The sequence below is a fragment of the Dama dama genome, chromosome 29, assembly GCF_033118175.1.
Source record: "Dama dama isolate Ldn47 chromosome 29, ASM3311817v1, whole genome shotgun sequence".
Classification (NCBI taxonomy): domain Eukaryota; kingdom Metazoa; phylum Chordata; class Mammalia; order Artiodactyla; family Cervidae; genus Dama; species Dama dama.
This window is the reverse complement of record NC_083709.1, coordinates 59,817,882-59,835,693: the sequence shown is the minus strand read 5'-3', so window position 1 is coordinate 59,835,693 and position 17,812 is coordinate 59,817,882. Positions and strand designations below refer to the sequence as shown.

General features: G+C 41.0%; 1 protein-coding gene across 4 annotated transcripts in view; it reads left to right on the top strand.

Moving 5' to 3' along the window:
• Positions 1–17,812, top strand: part of PRUNE2 (prune homolog 2 with BCH domain) — a 278,419-nt gene that overhangs the window by 192,073 nt on the left and 68,534 nt on the right. For all 4 annotated transcript variants that reach the window (XM_061132725.1, XM_061132724.1, XM_061132722.1 and 1 more), the window contains exon 9: positions 92–845. In XM_061132725.1, coding sequence (XP_060988708.1) covers positions 92–845 — 754 coding nt within the window. The remainder of the gene's footprint in view (positions 1–91; positions 846–17,812) is intronic.

The following is a 17,812-nucleotide window of genomic DNA, read 5'->3' as shown; positions in this document are numbered from 1 at the left end:
TTTTAGATAGATCATTTGCAAAGATCACAAGTCACATAATGTGTTAATGAAACCTTGTTCTCTCCTTCTCACCTTCATTTTTCACTTCTAGGTGCCAGTGAGGGAATATTAGAGTTGGAAGAAGAAAAAATAATTCCTACCGAAGAGCCTGAGCAGGTAAAATCAGAACATGGGGAGGAACAGTACACTGAGAAGAAAGAAGATCGTCATGCATTGCACATGGATTACATACTTGTAAACCATGAAGAAAATTCACTGCCAGAGCCAGAGGCCTGTGAATCTAGAGAAATCACATCGGAATTAGAAGAGCTTCACGTAGATTTCAAGGAAAAAGGGCTGCCAGAAACTCGGTTAGCCAGCTCCCCGGACACATGTCAACCAGCTTCCTTAAATGAAAGAAATCATCTATCTACAGAGAGAATGTCTTCCAAAGATGGTAAGAGATCATCTTTTAAAAGCCCTGGGCAAGACCAGAGTTGGATGGTCTTGGGCCGTAGTGAGGTTAGTGATCCATCATCGGAGACCATGGATTCAGGACCTGGATGGTCTGGTGAGGCTGTGGAGCCAGCCTCTGATCACAGCTTGGGTCAGAGCCCCCAAATACAGATTCTGGAAGAAATGAAGCCTCTAGAATCTTTAGCACTAGGGGAAGCCTCTGATCTGGGCAGCCAGTCACGGAGGAGCAAGAGCCGAGGCAGAGCTGGCCCTGATGCAGTTATGTTGCAGCCTGTCACCCATGACAATGAATGGGAAATGCTTTCACCACAAAACATAATCCCTGAAACGGAAATGGAGGAGGAGACAGAGTTTCTTGAGCCCGGAACAAGGAAACCAAGACCAAACGGGTAAGCAAAAAACTACATTTATTTTTTTCCTGGAAACTATTTTGTTAGAGACTGGGGAATCAGTGAGGGATTATGGAGTATGAAGAATATCTAGATGATAGGAGCCTTGCTTACATGTATTGCAAAGCATAACATCAGTGAAAGCAGCTGCTAGATAACCATAGTGATGATGAGGATTTGTGTATATTTTCAGCCAAAAAAGGCCCTTTAGTTTCCATCCAGAGTCTTACACTTACCTTTCTGACTTCATCTAACTTGCCTAAGTAAACTAACTTCCTTCATCTACTCAGTACCTGTTTTACTTTTAAATAGTTAATTGGTACTGGAGGCAAACAGATACACATTTATACATAGTGCAAGGCAGTTTGCACACATTATCTTACTTAATTCTTAGAACAACCCTCAAGTGGTAGGTTTTAATTTTTACACATACTGGTGGAGGTTGGGGAGTTGGGGCTCAGAAAGTTTCTATTAACTTGCCGAGAATTAAGTAACTAGAGTGGGCACGCTGAGATTCAAAGTTTTCTACCTCCAAAACCTGTGTTTTCCAGCAGACACGCTGCCTATCATACAGAAAAGGTGATTCTGTTTTTATGTGAATATCTAACTTACTTTAAGTAATGAGGAGACTCCATAGCAGGCCTAAAATCTTCATGTGAAACATACATTCCTTAATTGACTGAAAATTAGCAAATAACCATCAAACCAGTAATTCATTCATTCATTTGCCGTTTGGATTTTGAGAATCTGCTCTGGCCAAGTTTCTGGGTAGCCAGTGGACATCGTTCTTGCCCTCAGATATCCAGGCCCTGCTTTCAGGGACAAAAGGACATGTTGTGAAAAGTATCTTTGGTTACCTATTTCCTCCTTAAAGTAGTAGAGAAAAAAGTACCTTTTTCTTACTCTTTTTTTTAAAGTTTAATTTTTAGCTTATATTGAAGTACAGTGGACTCACAGTGTTATGTTTCAGTTGTATAGCAAAATGATTCACTTATATATACACATATATCCATTCTTTTCCAGATTCTTTTCCCATATAGGTCATTACAGAGTATTGAGTAGAGTTTCCTGTGCTATACAGTAGTCCTTGTTGATTATCTGTTTTTATATACAGTAGCATGTATATGTTAATCCCAAACTTCTAATTTCTTCCCCCACAACATTTCCCCTTTGGTAACCATAAATTTGTTATTGAAGTCTGTGAGTCGGTTTCTATTTTGTAAATAAGTTCATTTATATAATTTATTTTTAGATTTCACATATAAGTGATACTATATGATATTTGTCTTTTCTGACTTGCCTCACTTCGTATGATAATCTCTAGGCCCATCCCTGTTGCTGCAAATGGCATTATTCTTTAATGGCTGAGTAATATTCCATTGTCTGTGTGTACCACATCTTCTTAATCCATTCCTCTGCTGATGGACACTTAGGTATCCTTCTCCTACTCATTTTAGGAGCATAAAGGACTTTATACATTATGCCCACTGTGGATCAAGGCAGCTGGATTTCAACCTGGCTCTACCACTGCCACTTACGTGTTTTAATTAACCCTAGACTTAAGTTTCCTCATCCGTAAAATTGGTGGGTTGAACTGGAGGATCTCAAGTCTTCCTTCAATACTGAATCCTGCTACTTTAGTTTGTGTATAAATAGAAAGTGTCCAGAGAGCTTTGACATTCACATTTCTCCATGAAAGCAGCAGAGAAATCAGAAAGAACAGCGGAGGAATATTGGAGGTTAGCAAAGTGCTATCAAGAGTTAAAAGCTGTGCCCTATTCAAGTGCAGCTTCGTAAATCCAGACATTTTCAGTTGGCCTAATCTTTCTTCCTGTCAAGCTGTTTCCTTCCAGAGAGACCTAAGATCCGTTATCAGAAAGAGAGTAGCAGATGGATCCCAGCGGCCCTGCTGGCGTCGTTATAGATTGAGCTCAGAACACAGGCAGCCTTGAGTTGGCTGAGCTATTGTTTGGCTTCTTGTCTGCATTTTGCACATGCCACTGAAATCCAGCAGATGATAGTGTTCAGTGGTGCCACTTCCCCCTTTTAATGAGATTTCTTTGCTCATCTCTTTCTGCTCAACCCCTGCAGGAATGAAAATTTTCTCACAATTGGGGAAGTGGACAGATTTTCCCACTGGCATTTGTTTCCCCTTTTACCGAAATAATTTACTCTGAAGTATTTGAAAGCTTTTCTCTGTGCTAGATTTTGGAAGGATGCAGAATTATCTAAAACAGTGGTTTTCTAAATGGGGTCCTAAAACCAGCAGGCCTCAGCATCATCTAGTACTTGCTAGAAAGGTATATTACTTGCTCTACCCCATACCTCCTGAATCAGGAACTTCACCCATCTGTTTCATTACCTCTTCCAGGGCATTCTGATGCACAGTAGTTTGAGAACTGCTGGTCTGAAACTTAGTCCCGTCCCTCTAGGAGTTATTTAATAAAAGAGTTCAACATAAATGAAAAGGTAGATAATAGTGTGATATTTAAATCAAGATAGTTGATGGCCAATGTCTGTTTAAATATAAATAGCTATCAGTTATGGACATTTGCCCTGGACCAGGTTCTAAGCATTGTATATGCAGAGTCACATGTTACCATGGGAACTGCATGAGGTAAGGATTACACAGGGGAGGAAACTGATGTTTAGGAAGTTTGAATCACTTCTCTGGTTTATAGTTAAAAAGTGAAGAAGCGAGGATTTGAAAGAGCCTCTTTATGTCTGGAGTATGTGTTCATGCTAGTAAATTAAGAGAGAGGCATTTGTGTAGACACTTTTTTTTTTTAATTGGAGGGTAATTTATTTACAGTGTTGTGATACAACGTGAATCAGCTATATGAGTACATATATCCCCTCCTGCTTGAGCCTCCCTCCCAGCACCCCCAACCCATCCCATCTGTCTCGGTCATCACAGAGCACAGAGCTGCGTTCCCTGTGCTATAACCGCTGCTTCCCACTAGCTAGCTGATTGACACATGGCAGTGTATGCATGTGTCTATTTACACATGTGTGTGTGTGCATGTGTCTATGCATGTAGTCAGTGCTACTGTCTCCATGGGCCCCACCCTCTCCTGCCCCCTCTGGGTCCACAAGTCCTTTCTCTGTGTCTGCATCTCCAGGTTCATCAGTACTATGTTTTAGACTTCATATATATATGTGTGTTAATTGTGTAGAATACTTTTATGGAGGAGGAACATGGATGGCTTATTATCCAGCCACATCAGGAGGCAGGGTGCCCAGGACCCATGACACTTTAAGAGGCCCATGAGAAGTTTTTAATTTTCTTTTCAAATCAAAAGAAAAAGTGATTGTATTCCTATGTGATTTATATTCTGGTGTGGATTATATTTCTTTATAATAATGCAGATGTGAAGCAAAGTTTTAGGGTTTGCTTTGTTTTACTAAGAGAAGGGGCCCATGGAAGCAAAAAATGCCAAAGACCTACAGAAGTCATGTTGCGGTCCTGAGAGGTGCAATTTGAGACAGGCATTAAAGGAAGGTCACAGTCTGGAAGGGTGAAGAAGTGGGTGAGAGGTTCCTGAGTTAACTGGGGAAGAGTAGCACAAAGGAAATCTGGAGACAGGAAGGTGATCACTGAAACAATGAGAAGATAGCCATATTTTTCACACCAAAAACCTGGAGATGTCTGATGTTTCATAGGCCAATCACGACTAACTAGAAAAAAATATATTAAAACCTAATCTTCAAAAATAAAAGTAGGCTAATAGTATACGTAAGATGACACACCAACTGCAAACTGACTTCTTGCCCTCGCATCACCCAGCCACACCCTCTCTGAGCTCCCACACTGTTTGGAGAGCAATAAAAAATGTTTTCAGAATCTGAGTGAGCATTGGAAAGACACATTTTCTCATCATACCCCACCTACTGTCTCTTGTTAGCAAAACTTATTGTTGAGTGCTGGGAAATAAAAGTCTCCCTTGATATATTCACCATTGTGTTCTAGTTCCTAGGATTCATCTTCCCAGGGGCTTTTGCCAAGAGCTTGGTCATCTTCCAGCTGTAGACCCACCCAGGATTGCATACCAGTTCCCCTGAGAGTGAGGCATATGCCTGATCTTCCCTGTGTGGCCACAGAGAACGTTTGCAGAGTAATCTGAGGCACACAGGCTTTTCTTAAAGCAAAGAACCGTGTATATGTTTACTTTAAGGAAGGTGTGGTTGCAAGAGTGTCATGTGAAGAAAGGGTAAATGGTATTAGTGTTCTCCAGAGAAATAGAACCTATAGGAGCAAAATATATGTATGAGAGAGGGAGAAGGGAGGGAGGGAGGGGAAATTGTTTTAAGGAATTAGAATTGGTTCATACTGTTTTAGAGGCTGACAAGTCTGAATTCTGTAGGTCAGGCTAACAGGCTAGAAACTCAGGCAAGAGTTGTTGCAGTCTTGAGTCAGAATTCTGCAGGGCAGCAGGTTGCAAACTTAGGCAGAATCTCTTTGTGGCAGATCTGAAGAGAGTTCCTCTCTTTTCAGGAAACTTCAGACTTTGTTCTTAAGGCCTTCAACTGATTAGATGAGGCCCACCCCCATTCCAGAGGGTAATCTCCTTACTCAAAGTCTGCTGACTTCAGACTTTCATATCTAAAAAAAATCTTCACAGCAACATCTGGACTGGTGTTTGACCAAACAGCTGGGCACATAGCCTGTCCAACTTGCCACCTAGCATTATCAGAGGTTATATTCAGGAATCTGAACTATATACTAAGAGCATGGAACTAAGAGAGGATGGAACATTTGTAAACTCACCATCGGAATTATGTAAAAATGGGATGATTGCTATACAACTGTGTTGGCTTTCTATAGGTGTGGGGCAAGGATATAGTTGTGTGGGATGATAAAAGGAAATAATTTTCAAGAAGACTAGGAAAGCTGGTAATACTTGCTGAATCTTTTGTAGATTAATGCAACAGAGGGCAGTGGGTGAGGAAGCGGGGAGAGGGATGGAAAAGAGGGGGAGCTGTTGTCACGTGTCCTTTTGAAATAGAGTGTTTAGAAGTAACCTAATCCTTATATTTATGGAACTGCAATTCATGGGGTCGCAAAGAGTTGGACACGACTGAGCGGCTGAACTGAACTGAACTGAATCTTTCAATTTGGGGTATAGTTGATTTACAGTGTTAATGTTAGTTTCAGGTGTATAGCAAAGTGAATCAATTATACATGTATCCATGCTTTAGATTCTTTTCCCCATATATAACAGAGTATTGAGTAGAGATCCCTCTGTTATACAGTAGGTTCTTATTATCTATTTTATATTAATATATAGTAGTATGTTTGTCAATCCCATTGTCTCCTAGTCCTGCGAGGTGAGTTATTTGATACTCCCTAAAATAAGAAAAGGACTTCTCTGATAGCTCAGTTGGTGAAGAATCTGCCTGCAATGCAGGAGACCCCGGTTCAATTCCTGGGTCAGGAAGATCCACTGGAGAAGGGATAGGCCACCCACGTCAGTATTCTTCGGCTTTGCTTGTGGCTCAGCTGATAAAGAATGTGTCTGCAATGTGGGAGACCTGGTTTGATCCCTGGGTTGGGAAGATCCCCTGGAGAAGGGAAAGGCAACCCACTCCAGTATTCTGGCCTGGAGAATTCCATGGTCTGTATAGTCCATGGGGTCCAAAGAGTCGGACATGACTGAGCAACTTTCACTTTCACTTTTTAAAATAAAAAAGACCTTTTAAATACAATGTTTCATATTCCCTATGACCTGCTTCTTACAGTGATCTCTGTGCTTTCTTTTTTCTTTTTAAACTAGTGATTTGGGGCCCTTTTATCCCTGCCTAACAAGACTATGGGAAAGAATTTGTCTTTCTCCTTTTAAGTGACACCATTAGAAGATCTTTTTACATTTTTTCATGAGACCTTCTGAAATCAACTTTTTCTGTCTATGACTTCTGGTTGAGAAGTTAGTACACTGGGTCTTACACCCATGTAAATGTTGAAAATGAAAAACGGGAAAAGGAATAATCTGTCCACTCTTTCTCTCAAGGCTGGTTAATGATCTGTTTGGGCTTTCAGAAGAATCAGGTTCTTTGAGTGCACACTGCCTCCTCTCTAGGTTTTGCTGTTTGAACGGGCTCTATCCCAGTTCTAAACATTTGCCCTTTCTCCAAGGTAAATTGATACTCTGTAAACTACAGTGTTCCCTTGTTTATTCACTGTTTTCTGGTTTTGCCCTGAACCAAACCTGGAAGACCAAACTTGGCACTGACTCTGTTCATCTATTTTTGTAATTATATTTTATCATCTGGTGTGTCATATTTGGTGACCTGGTGGTAATAATTAAGTGTCATTAAATGTCCTTTAAATTGGCACTTCATTTAGGCCTTAGTCTCTCTCTCTCTCTCTTTTTTTTTTAGTTATTTTGGTGTCTCCCCAACCTCCATTCCACTCCTGCCCCGGCCACCTCTGCACTTCTGGCCAGCCCTTCCCAGAGTAGACTTCCAATAAGTGCTGGCAGATAGACAAATATATTTTCTTTGGTCCAGCCAGTTTCCATTTGCAATAGACATGGCAAGTTTTATTATCCTGATTTCATAGACAAAAAAACTGATTCAGTAAGTGAGCTGTTTAATGTCATCCAGAAACGAGAAAATGGTAAAGCTGAGACTTGAACCTACGTCTTCTCCCTTCTAGCTCAGTGCTTGTCAAATGAGACAGAGAGTAACGTTTTTTGAATTTCTGTAGGTTGATGTACTTATTCCTATTCTCCAGTTGTCCCGTGGAAAGGTTCAAGAGCCAAAGTTCCCAGAGGGAGATTTTGAGACTAACTGAGTCAGAACTCACCTCTGGCTTTTCACAGTCACGTGACCAGTACTGGGCTCTTTTCACACTTGAGCGCTTATTTCCTGCCTCAGCAAATCAGTCATGGCTACTGCTGTGTCAGCGAGCTCCTTCTCACCTGTGAGCTATGGCGCCAACTCCAGTGGTTGGAGGCCAGAGGGAGGCAAGCGAATCAGACCCCTTGGTGTAAATATGTATATCTGTACAGGTATATATATTTTTAATATTTTATTTATTTGGCTGCACTAGATCTTAGTTGCAGAACGCAGGATTTTTAGTTGTGGCATGCTAATAACTCTTAGTAGCGGCATGTAGGATCTAATTCCATGACCAGGGATCGAACTTGGGCTCCCGGCATTAGGGGCGAGGAGTCTTAGCCACTGGACCACCAGGTAAGTCCCAGATGTGGTATTTTGTGGTGAGGAATTTTATAGTGAGAGAAAGCCACGAGCACCAAGATGAGGTTACACAACCCAGCTGTCTTGTCGGAGAAACACCCACAGAGGAGCCCTTTTGTGCTGGGCTGGCTTCTAACTTGAGGAAAAATCCAAGGATCCAAGGTACTTTTCTGGCTGAAATGGGCAAAAGGTCAAACCTGAGGTCAGAAAAAAAGACCTCCAGGATAATTGATGGCTTTGAGGAAGACAAAAAGTCATGTCTTTTGAAAGCAAGATGTACTAGTGTATGAGGGACTCAGCAGGAAAGAGATGACACATTCAAATAAAGATAATTGAAGAAATATTTAATAAAGGGAGTATTTAAAAGACAGTGGCAACTTTTGAGGAACTCACAAGGAATCGTGGGGTAACCCAGGAATAGTAACAGAACAGCTGTTTTTATTCCTAGGCCTCAGGGGTGAGGGGAAGCAGTGAGTCCCAGACCCAGAATGAGAACTTTGGGTAGAAAGGGCCATCCTACAAGGAGCAGGGCATGGTTAGCCTGAGGCATTCTGGAGCCTCCTTCCTTCCTCCTCTGATCTCCCTCCAGCGGCCCTCATGGGTCAAAACCAAGTGGAATTTAGAGAGTGAAGGGAGGGAGCCTCCCAGGGAGAAAAGCAAGGTGGAACACACTGGAAAGTGGACCTGAAAAAGCAAAGAGGCAGCACAACTGGCTTAATTGGAGAGTGATGGAAGGTTAGGTTCTGAAAAGTGGGCTGAGTTACATAAATGTACAGGATCAGTTAGGTATGCCTCCAGGGCATTGGAGGATTTGTTTTCAAAATACTTATGAGAGTTCCTTTAAGACAAAGGCTGTCAAAAAGTCCCTCTAGGATTAGGTCACCCTTTGTAGAAATCCAGGCTATACCAATGGAGGAAATTAGAAGTTAAAATTAGAATTCATTTGAACTGTTGGCTAAACTGTTGGCTTTTTAAAATTGTTGACATAAGAGAGTTTGGTTCTAGGTAATGGCTGTGAGTGTTTTTTTTTTTTTAAGTTTTAAATTTATTTTATTGAAATATAGTTGATTTACGGGGTTGATTTACAGTGTTAACTACTGTATAGCAGAGTGATTCAGTTATACATGTATATACATTCTTTTTTATATTTCCTATTATGGTTTATCACGGGATATTGAATACAGTTCCTTGTGTTACAGTAGAACCTTGTTGTTTATCCGTTCTATATATGAGTTTGCATCTGCTGATCCCAAACTCCCAGTCCATCCCTCCTACACCCTCTCTTCCCCTTGGCGACAGCCAGTCAGTTCTCTATATCCATGAGCCTGTTTGTGTTTCATAGATAGGTCGTTTGTGTCATATTTTAAATTGCACATATACGTGATAACATATCATATTTGTCTTTTTCTTTCTGACTTCACTTAATATGATAGTCTCTAGGTCCATCTGTGTTGCTGTAAATGGCATTATTTCTTTGTTTTTTCATGGCTGAGTAGTACTCCATTATATATACATATCACATCTTTATCCATCCGTCGATGGACACTTAGATTGTTTCCATGTCTTGGCTACTGTGAATAGTACTGTTATTAACATAGAGGTGCATGTTATCTTTACAAGTTATAGTTTTGTCCAGATGTATGCCCAGGAGTAGGATTGCTGGATCATATGGCAACCCTAGTTTTGTTTTTTTTTTGAGGAACCTTTGCATTGTTTTCCATGATGGCTATACCAGTTCACACTCCCACCAACAGTGTAGGAGGGTTCCCGTTCCCCTACATCCTCTCTAGAGCTTGATATTTGAAGACTTTTTAATGATGGCCATTCCGACTGGTGTGAGGTGGTACTTCATCGTAGTGCTGATTTGCATTTCTCTGGTGATTAGCAGTGATGAGCATCTTTTCATGTGCCTATTGACCATCTATATGTTTTCTTTGGAGAAAGGCCTGTTTAGGTCTTTGGTTCATTTTTAGATTGATTTGTTTATTTTTTTTGTTTTTGAGCTGTATGAACTATTTGTACATTTTGGAAATTAAGCCCTTGTCGGGAACACCATTTGCAAATATTTTCTTTCAGTCCATAGCTTGTCTTTCATTTTGTTCATGGTTTCTATTGCTGTGCAAAAGCTTACAGGTTAAGTTCCTTTTGCTTATTTTGCTTTCATTTCTAATGCCTTGGGAGACTGATCTAAGAAAACATTGGTATGATTTATGTCAGAGAATGTTTTGCTTATGTTCTCTTCTAGGAGTTTCATGGTGTTATGTTTTATATTTAAGACTTTAGGCCACTTTGAGTTTATTTTTATGTATGATGTGAGGGTGTGTTTTAACTTCATTGATTTACATGTGGTTGTTCAGCTTCCAGGGAGTAAAATTTTTAATTCACTCACTTAAACTATCTGAAATGGTTATCAACTGACAATTAGAATTTATGTTAGATTGAGTGAAAAATATGTGATGCATATCGTCCTTTATGTGTTCCAAATCATACCCTGGATTAAGCCCAGCCAGCTGAGAACTATGTACCTTACCGTATTTCAGAGGATCACACAGTTTCTTTATCCTGTTTTTTTTTTTAATTTGAATATAATTGCTTTACAATAGTATGATAATTTCTGCTGTACAACAAAGTGGATCAGCTATTTGTATACATACATCCCCTCTCTCAGACCTCCCTCTCACCTACCCACCCCCATCCCATCCACCTAGGTCATCACAGAGCCCTGAGCTGAGTTCCCTGTGCTTTATAGCAAGTTTCTACTAGCTATCTTTCTTACACATAGTAGTGTATTTATGTCAAGCCTAACCTTCCAATCGTCCCACCCTCCACTTCCCCCCTGTATCCATATGTTCATTCATTCATTCTCTATGTCTGTATCTCTATTCCTGCTCTGGAACTAGGTTCATCCGTGCCATTTTTTATAGATTCCACATGCATGCATTAATAAGTCTCCCAGTTACTGCTTACATCTCTGATCACCAAGACCACTCCCTCCATCAGCCCTCCGTCCTTCACATCACACTCTTCCAGTTGGGTGACTTTGTGCCAGCCCTTCTCTTAATCTAGAACTCTCCTAACATGGCTGGCTTATTCTCATCATTTGTGGTTCTCCAGAGAAACCTCCTATAACTGCTCCATCTACAGTAGCAATAACTGTATACACCCAAGTTATTCTAGTTCTTAGCCAGGGGCACTTTTGCCCCTGGCACCTAGGGGACATCTAGCAATATCTGGAGACATTTTTGGTTGCCACAACTGGGGCCAGTACTACTGTCATCTAATGAGTAGAGGTCACACATGCTGCTGACATCCTCCAGTGGACAGGAGAGCCCCCACAACAAAGGGTTATTCCACCCAAGGGCCAGCAGTGCCCAGGCTGAGAACCATGCTCTATCCCACCACCCTGCTGTTTTCTTCCTACCACTGTTCCTTATCTGGAGAGGTCTTCTGTTTATCTAACTGATTTTGTTGTGTCTGTCCCCACACATGAGAACGGACCCTCCAGAGAAGCACACATTTAATTTGCTTTTTCATTACTATACCCCTGGTGCTTAGAACAGCACTTGCCACATATTTAGGGGCCCCATAAATACACCCAATTGAAGGATTGGAAAAGAAAGTCAGGTTTGTCCAACATAATTTATTTTAATGAAGATGATAATTACTAGTGTTTGCTGCTTCCCTTTCCAAAGGAGACATGCTCAATTTAGTTTGGCAGTGACGCAGTTCGGGTTGCTGTAACAAATTACCATAGATTGACTGGGTGGCTTATAAACAACGCAAATTTCTTTCTCAAAGTCCTAGAGGCTGGAAATTCAAAGTCAGAATGCCAGTGTAGTTGTGTTCTGGTGAGAGCCCTCTTCCAGGTTTCATACTTCCAACTCCTCATTGAATCCTCATGTAGTAGAAAGAGTGTGAGAGCTCCTATTCACGAGTGCTACTCTCATGGCCTCACCTAATCCTAATTCCTTTCCAAAGGTCCCACCTCCTAAAACCGTCATACAGGGGAAGTTTTAGGATTTCAACTGATGAATTCTAGGAGGACATATTCAGTTCATCATAGGAATATGCATCTTTTCTAATGTTGCAAAAATCCATCTTTCTTTTGAAATTTGAGACCATGGTTACCTATTTTTGATGTTCTCATTCTTTTCATTATAATTCTTCCAAGATTCTTACAGCTTTTCTGTTTGCTTAGAGTCCTGTTACCCATTTCACTCAGTCAGCGTCATGGAGAAAAACGGGTGTGCCTGTTGAGTTTTTTGTTTTTGTTTCTGCTTTTGTTATCCATTGCCTATACCAGTTTAAATCTCCAGGGGGAAAATTAGTCTATTTACTTTGTCATCTGTTACATCATCAACTCAAGTAGTACTTGGCAATATATAATCTTCAAAGACCTCTCATATTATTGCTTTTTCAAACTTCAATTCATTAAATAATAATTTGAAAGTGTTAGGCTCTCAAAGAATAACTAAAAATCCCCAGGATTGACATCTACCATGTCCTTTTCATCTATATAATAATCAGGAAGCTACTTATTACATTTAAGCAGCAATTCTTTTTTTAAAAAAATAATTGTAACTGCTCCAGTGAAATGAACAAGACAGTATATGTCCTCAGATGCCTATCTGTCACTGAGCTAGGGCTATTTTACCTTGACACAGCCTGAGCGAACATCCTGCAGACAAGAGGAAACGCTGTTGTTGGTAACAGATGTCCCATACTTCCCCATTTAATGAAGTGCTACTTGATGTTTTAAAGGTATCTATGATGGACCTGATAACAATAACTTAATCATTTTCCATGTCAACTGTTGACTTTTTTAAAATTTATTTTTAAATTGGAGAATAATTGCTTTACAATGTTGTGTTGGTTTCTGCCGCACAGCAGCGTGAATCAGCTATATGTATACATCCATCCCTCCCTCTTGAAACTCCCTCCCACTCCCCTATCCCACCCCTCAGGTTGTCACAGAGCACCCAGCTAGCCCCGTGTGCTATATGGCAGCTTCCCACTGCTATCTGTTTACACATGGTGGTGTACATTGTTAGATATTGAGGACAGGTTCACTTCCAGTGTCTGTTCTACAACCTGTAACTCCTCTTTCTATGTTTTTCCGCCTGAGGAGGGACCCCCTAATGAGCCAGCACTTCACAAAACAGAGACCCCCTTTTCAGGCTTCACCCTGGACACCCAGGGTACAGCCACTTCTGGAGCCATCTCTTCTCTGATGACTTCTGGCTCGGCTTGACTTTGGAAACTGCACTGGGTTTTCGCTGAGCCCTGCAAAGTCACGACCCTCTAGGGTCCCCACCTCCAATTCTCCATAACTAAACAATAGAAAGCATATGAGAAGTTACTTTCATAACTACTCATCACTTGGGGGAATTTTTGTAGGCTTTTAGTTTAAGTAGAGGTATAAAAATTCACTTCTTCCTCTTCTCTCTTCCCTACTGCCCTCTTACCACCCCCAGCAGCCATGGGAAAGACATGAGATGCCCTTCATTTTAAGACTAGGAGCTAAAATTTCTTAAATATTTACTATGGCCAGGTCCTCTGTTGAGTAATTCACTTTGCTCTTTTATTGGAGTTAGCTCAATTGGAGAGGGCCCCAAACTGCCCTATTCTACTATAGCACCCTCCCCAACTCAACTACCCACTGTCTCCCCCAAGAAACAAAAAGATGATGTAACATGGGACTTCTAACAACCTAGTTCTGAAGATGGTGCCTGTAGTTACTTTGCACATTGATATGTTGCCTGATTGTGATCAGGAGTCTTCCTTTGATTTGTCTGACAATATGTGTTTCCTTTGAAGATGATACTAATGAATGTATGCTTTTCTGTTATGTAAGCTTTTCATTCATATTTCATTTGACATAACTCCATCAAATATTTCTGTTGACATTTTTAGAATTAATAATAGTAGCTAATAAGTTCTTTTAACCCAGGCTCTCTAAAATCTCTACCTAAAGTAACAGTGTTGTTATTATCCATTTGTGAGTCAGCAGTCTGTAGTTTAGTTTAGTAACTACTGGTCAGTAGTTTAGTAACTATTGGCCCAAACTTGCTAATAAGTAGTGGAAATTAGATTTCAAACTCAGGCCCTCTGACTCCAGGGTCTAAGTGCTTACTGGTCACGTGCCTTTGTTTCTCAATAGCCAAAGCTGTATTGATCTTGGGCACACATCCTAACTTTTTCTAGAACCTCCAGTTGGATTTCTTTATGTATCTCACTGTGCTTCCACAGTCCATTTTTATTATGATTTTGACCACTGTCTGTGAAATGAAAATAATGACACTACTATCTTACTGCATGTGCTGTGTAGCCGAAGGATTTTTTTTTTTTTTTTGAGAGGTTTCAGGGGAACTGTATTGCTTCCAGTCTGTGCTCTGAGCCCATTCACATTCAGACTTATTTAGGGACAGGAGTGACAACAGTGTTTCTGAGCAGACACAAAAATCGAGGGAGGGGCATTTCTGACTCCACATCCTGACCGAAGGAGTAGTCTACATTCCCAAATGAAACTCATCACAGCCCCAGCTCCTTCCCCTCGCAGAAGCAGGCAGCGGTGGTGAGGGCTCCCTGGGAGATCTGGGAGGCGGGTGATCCTCCGTATTTAGATGTGCCCATGATCACGTGACCAGAAAATGGAGGCGACTCTGTATTCCCAGTTAACTGCTCCAGACAGGGGATGCTGAGGAGCCTTAACCGAGCATCCTTCTCAGTCTGCAGCCTCCTCTGTCCTCAGAAGGTAGGTGTGGGTCCTGGTGCGGCTTTAGGAGGGTCGTTGAAGGAGGTCGGACTGCATTGGAGAGTGTTATGCTCGGAGACTCGGTTATTTCAGCTGGGAAGTTGGAGGGGCGAGGAGGGAGGGAGTGACAGGATGCAGAGCTCTGCCCAGTCCCTTGCAAGTGACAGCTGGCAGCTGCGTTTCATTCCACATCAGCTCATGCTGGAAGGGCTTATGGTCCTGCACGCCATCTCCGACCCCTCCCTTGACAATCAGGTAATGAGGTAAATAGACTCTGCACGGCTATAAAGATTTTTTATTCGTGTCTGTGATGAAAATGGAGATAGAAAATCAAAAGAAATGACAGTTTGGAAACTGTTTAGGACTCTTACCTAATAGGTATTGAAGTGTTTATTTGGATTGTTTGACAAGCAGAGTGGCCCTGATATGATGGAATTTTAATTTTTTATGTTCTTACTAATAGTTATTGAAGCTAGTAACATACACTTCTCTTTTTTTCTGATAGATCTTGTAACCTTTAAATCTTACCCAAGTTCTAAGCTGCAGAAATAGGTCATCTTTAAAAATGGGCTTATGTTGTTCTCTATTGCTTTTTTTCAAAATCAAGACAGAAAATGATACTTAGAGAATATCAGTATTTCACTGAAAAGCTAAGTTATGTTAGAAACTAAAAAAAGTTATCACCTGGTTAATTTCAAACAAGAAATACATAGGTTATGAATTTCCTATGTGGAAACCAAAAAACTAGACTTCTATCTAAAACGAGTGGTCTAAAACTATGATTCTGCCTGAGATCAGAATACTGGTCATGGTGACTTAAGGGGTGGAGGACATAATTTCTATAAACTGCTCCCCGCCCCCCCTTCTTTCATAGGAGCTGTTAATGTTGTGTGGATCTTATGTAAATTGCTATTTGAGCAGAGTTTCTGGGCTCATTTCCCACCAGATGGTCCCCCCCACCCCGGCCCCCTCCTAGAGAGAAAAATAGAAGGTATCACTTAATGAGTCCATTTCAAAATGTTCATTTGAGAGTTTTCTTAAAATCATGATTGATCACATTCGTACATTGTAAAAACTGGAATCATTAGATTAAACTTTCTTGTAATTAAAAAACATGACCCCTGATCTTTCTCTTAATTTAAAGAGACAGGTTATCTGGAAGGCAGAAAGTGCCTTTCTGGAAGTGTATGTACCAGTAAATTGCACTTATGCGGGCCAGTAGAAGCTCTGTAGTTTAAAGCAGCTTAGACTTTGCTCTGCAACTCAAAGACAAATAAATAATATGAGGCTGTTGGCTGTTGTTATTCACAGTCAGCAACTCTTGAAACATCCTCAGGAGATTTAGCTTTGTAATGCAAAGTTACCCTTTGCGTCCTAAATAAGATCGGAAGCTTTGTAGGTGCTTAAAGGTAATGAGCCAGTTTCTCCTTCCTATTAACAAGAAGTCAAATTAACTTTTTCCCAATGGTTAGAGCTCTCTTTGGTACTTTCCAGTGAATTTCCATTTGGATTTTCATTCCTGAATGTCTTTGTACTCAGGGAAGGATTTATCTCATATTAAATAAAGGATCACAGTACTTTTTTTGACCTTTAGACTTCATATTTTCTAGCTAGCTAGAAGACAGTGGAGGGTTTGTACATAAATTCAGGTACTCAATATAGGTTATGACAGGAAAGCTTGAGTTCACCTATAGCAAATAAAAGCTTGTATTTTTCTTCTTAGCTAGCCTGGAATTGCTTTGACGTGCCAAGATTTTGCAGACAGAGGCTTTACTTGAATCAACTTCCTGCTAGAGTAGTATTTGAACTTGGGATGGGTTCTCAATTCCTCATCCAGTCTAGTCAGTAGGATAGCTAGGGGAGAGGGGAAAGGATAAGAGGGGGCAGATGGAAAAGTAGTGGACAGACTCTGTCCCTGGTATCCTGCCTGTATCAGAGTTGACAAACAATATTTGGTCACAGCTTTGTTTCTGGATTAATAATGGAAGGAAACATAGGGTATGGTGGATAGGTATACAAAAGGGGTGCAGGAGAAGAGGCAGGAGTGTACTCCCCTGTCTGAACATGATGATCATGTGAGGGCTCAGTTAAGCCAATTTGCCTGTGATTTTGATGCGTGATTCTCCATATTATTCTCCTTCCTGAGTTTCGACTGCTAAGGTAATATGAGCTGAAAAAAATCGTAGAATTCATTTTTGACTCACTTCCTCGCTTTATAAGCAAGCAAGTTGAGCTCTAGTTGGAGTGAGGGACAGGCTCAAGATCAGTCAGTGACTGTGCCAGGATCAGAACTCAAGTGGCCTAGCTCTTTTAGATATTCTGTTTATTTGGCTGCACCAGTTGTGGCACACAGGGTCTTTAGTTGCAGCGTGAGAATTCCCAGTTGTGACATGCTGGATCTAGTTCCTGACCTGGGATGGAACCCGGGTCCCCTGGATTGGGGGTGTGGAGTCTTAGCTACTGGACCACCAGGGAAGGTCCCCCAGTGGGCTGGCTCTTGATCTAGTGCTTTCATCCCAGGGCCTTTGAGAAGCCCTTAGTTAAATCTGAGTTTACCCAGTAGCTGAGATGGTGAAGAATCTGCCTGCAGTGTAGGAGACCCGTGTTCAATCCCTGGGTTAGGAAGATCCCTTAGAGAAGGAAATGGCAGCCCACTCCAGTATTCTTGCCTGGAGAATCCCATGGACAGAGGAGCCTGGTGGTCTACAGTCCATGGGGTGGCAAAGAGTCGGACACAACTAAGTGACTAACACTTAGCTAAATCTAGTCCTTGTATTTACATTTCTCAGAATTAAAAAACAAAAACAAACAAAAAAACCTCCACTGCTCTTCTATTTTAAGGGTAAAATGGCATTTCCTAATTCCTTTACAACCCTTAGAAATTTGGGAGAAAGGAAACTGAACTCTCTTCTCAGAGCTTGTGCATTTATTATGAACAAGATGCTATCTAGCCCTAAAGACTGCATGTAATGCAAAAGCAAAACAAATGGCTCTTAAGGGCAGTGAATGAATG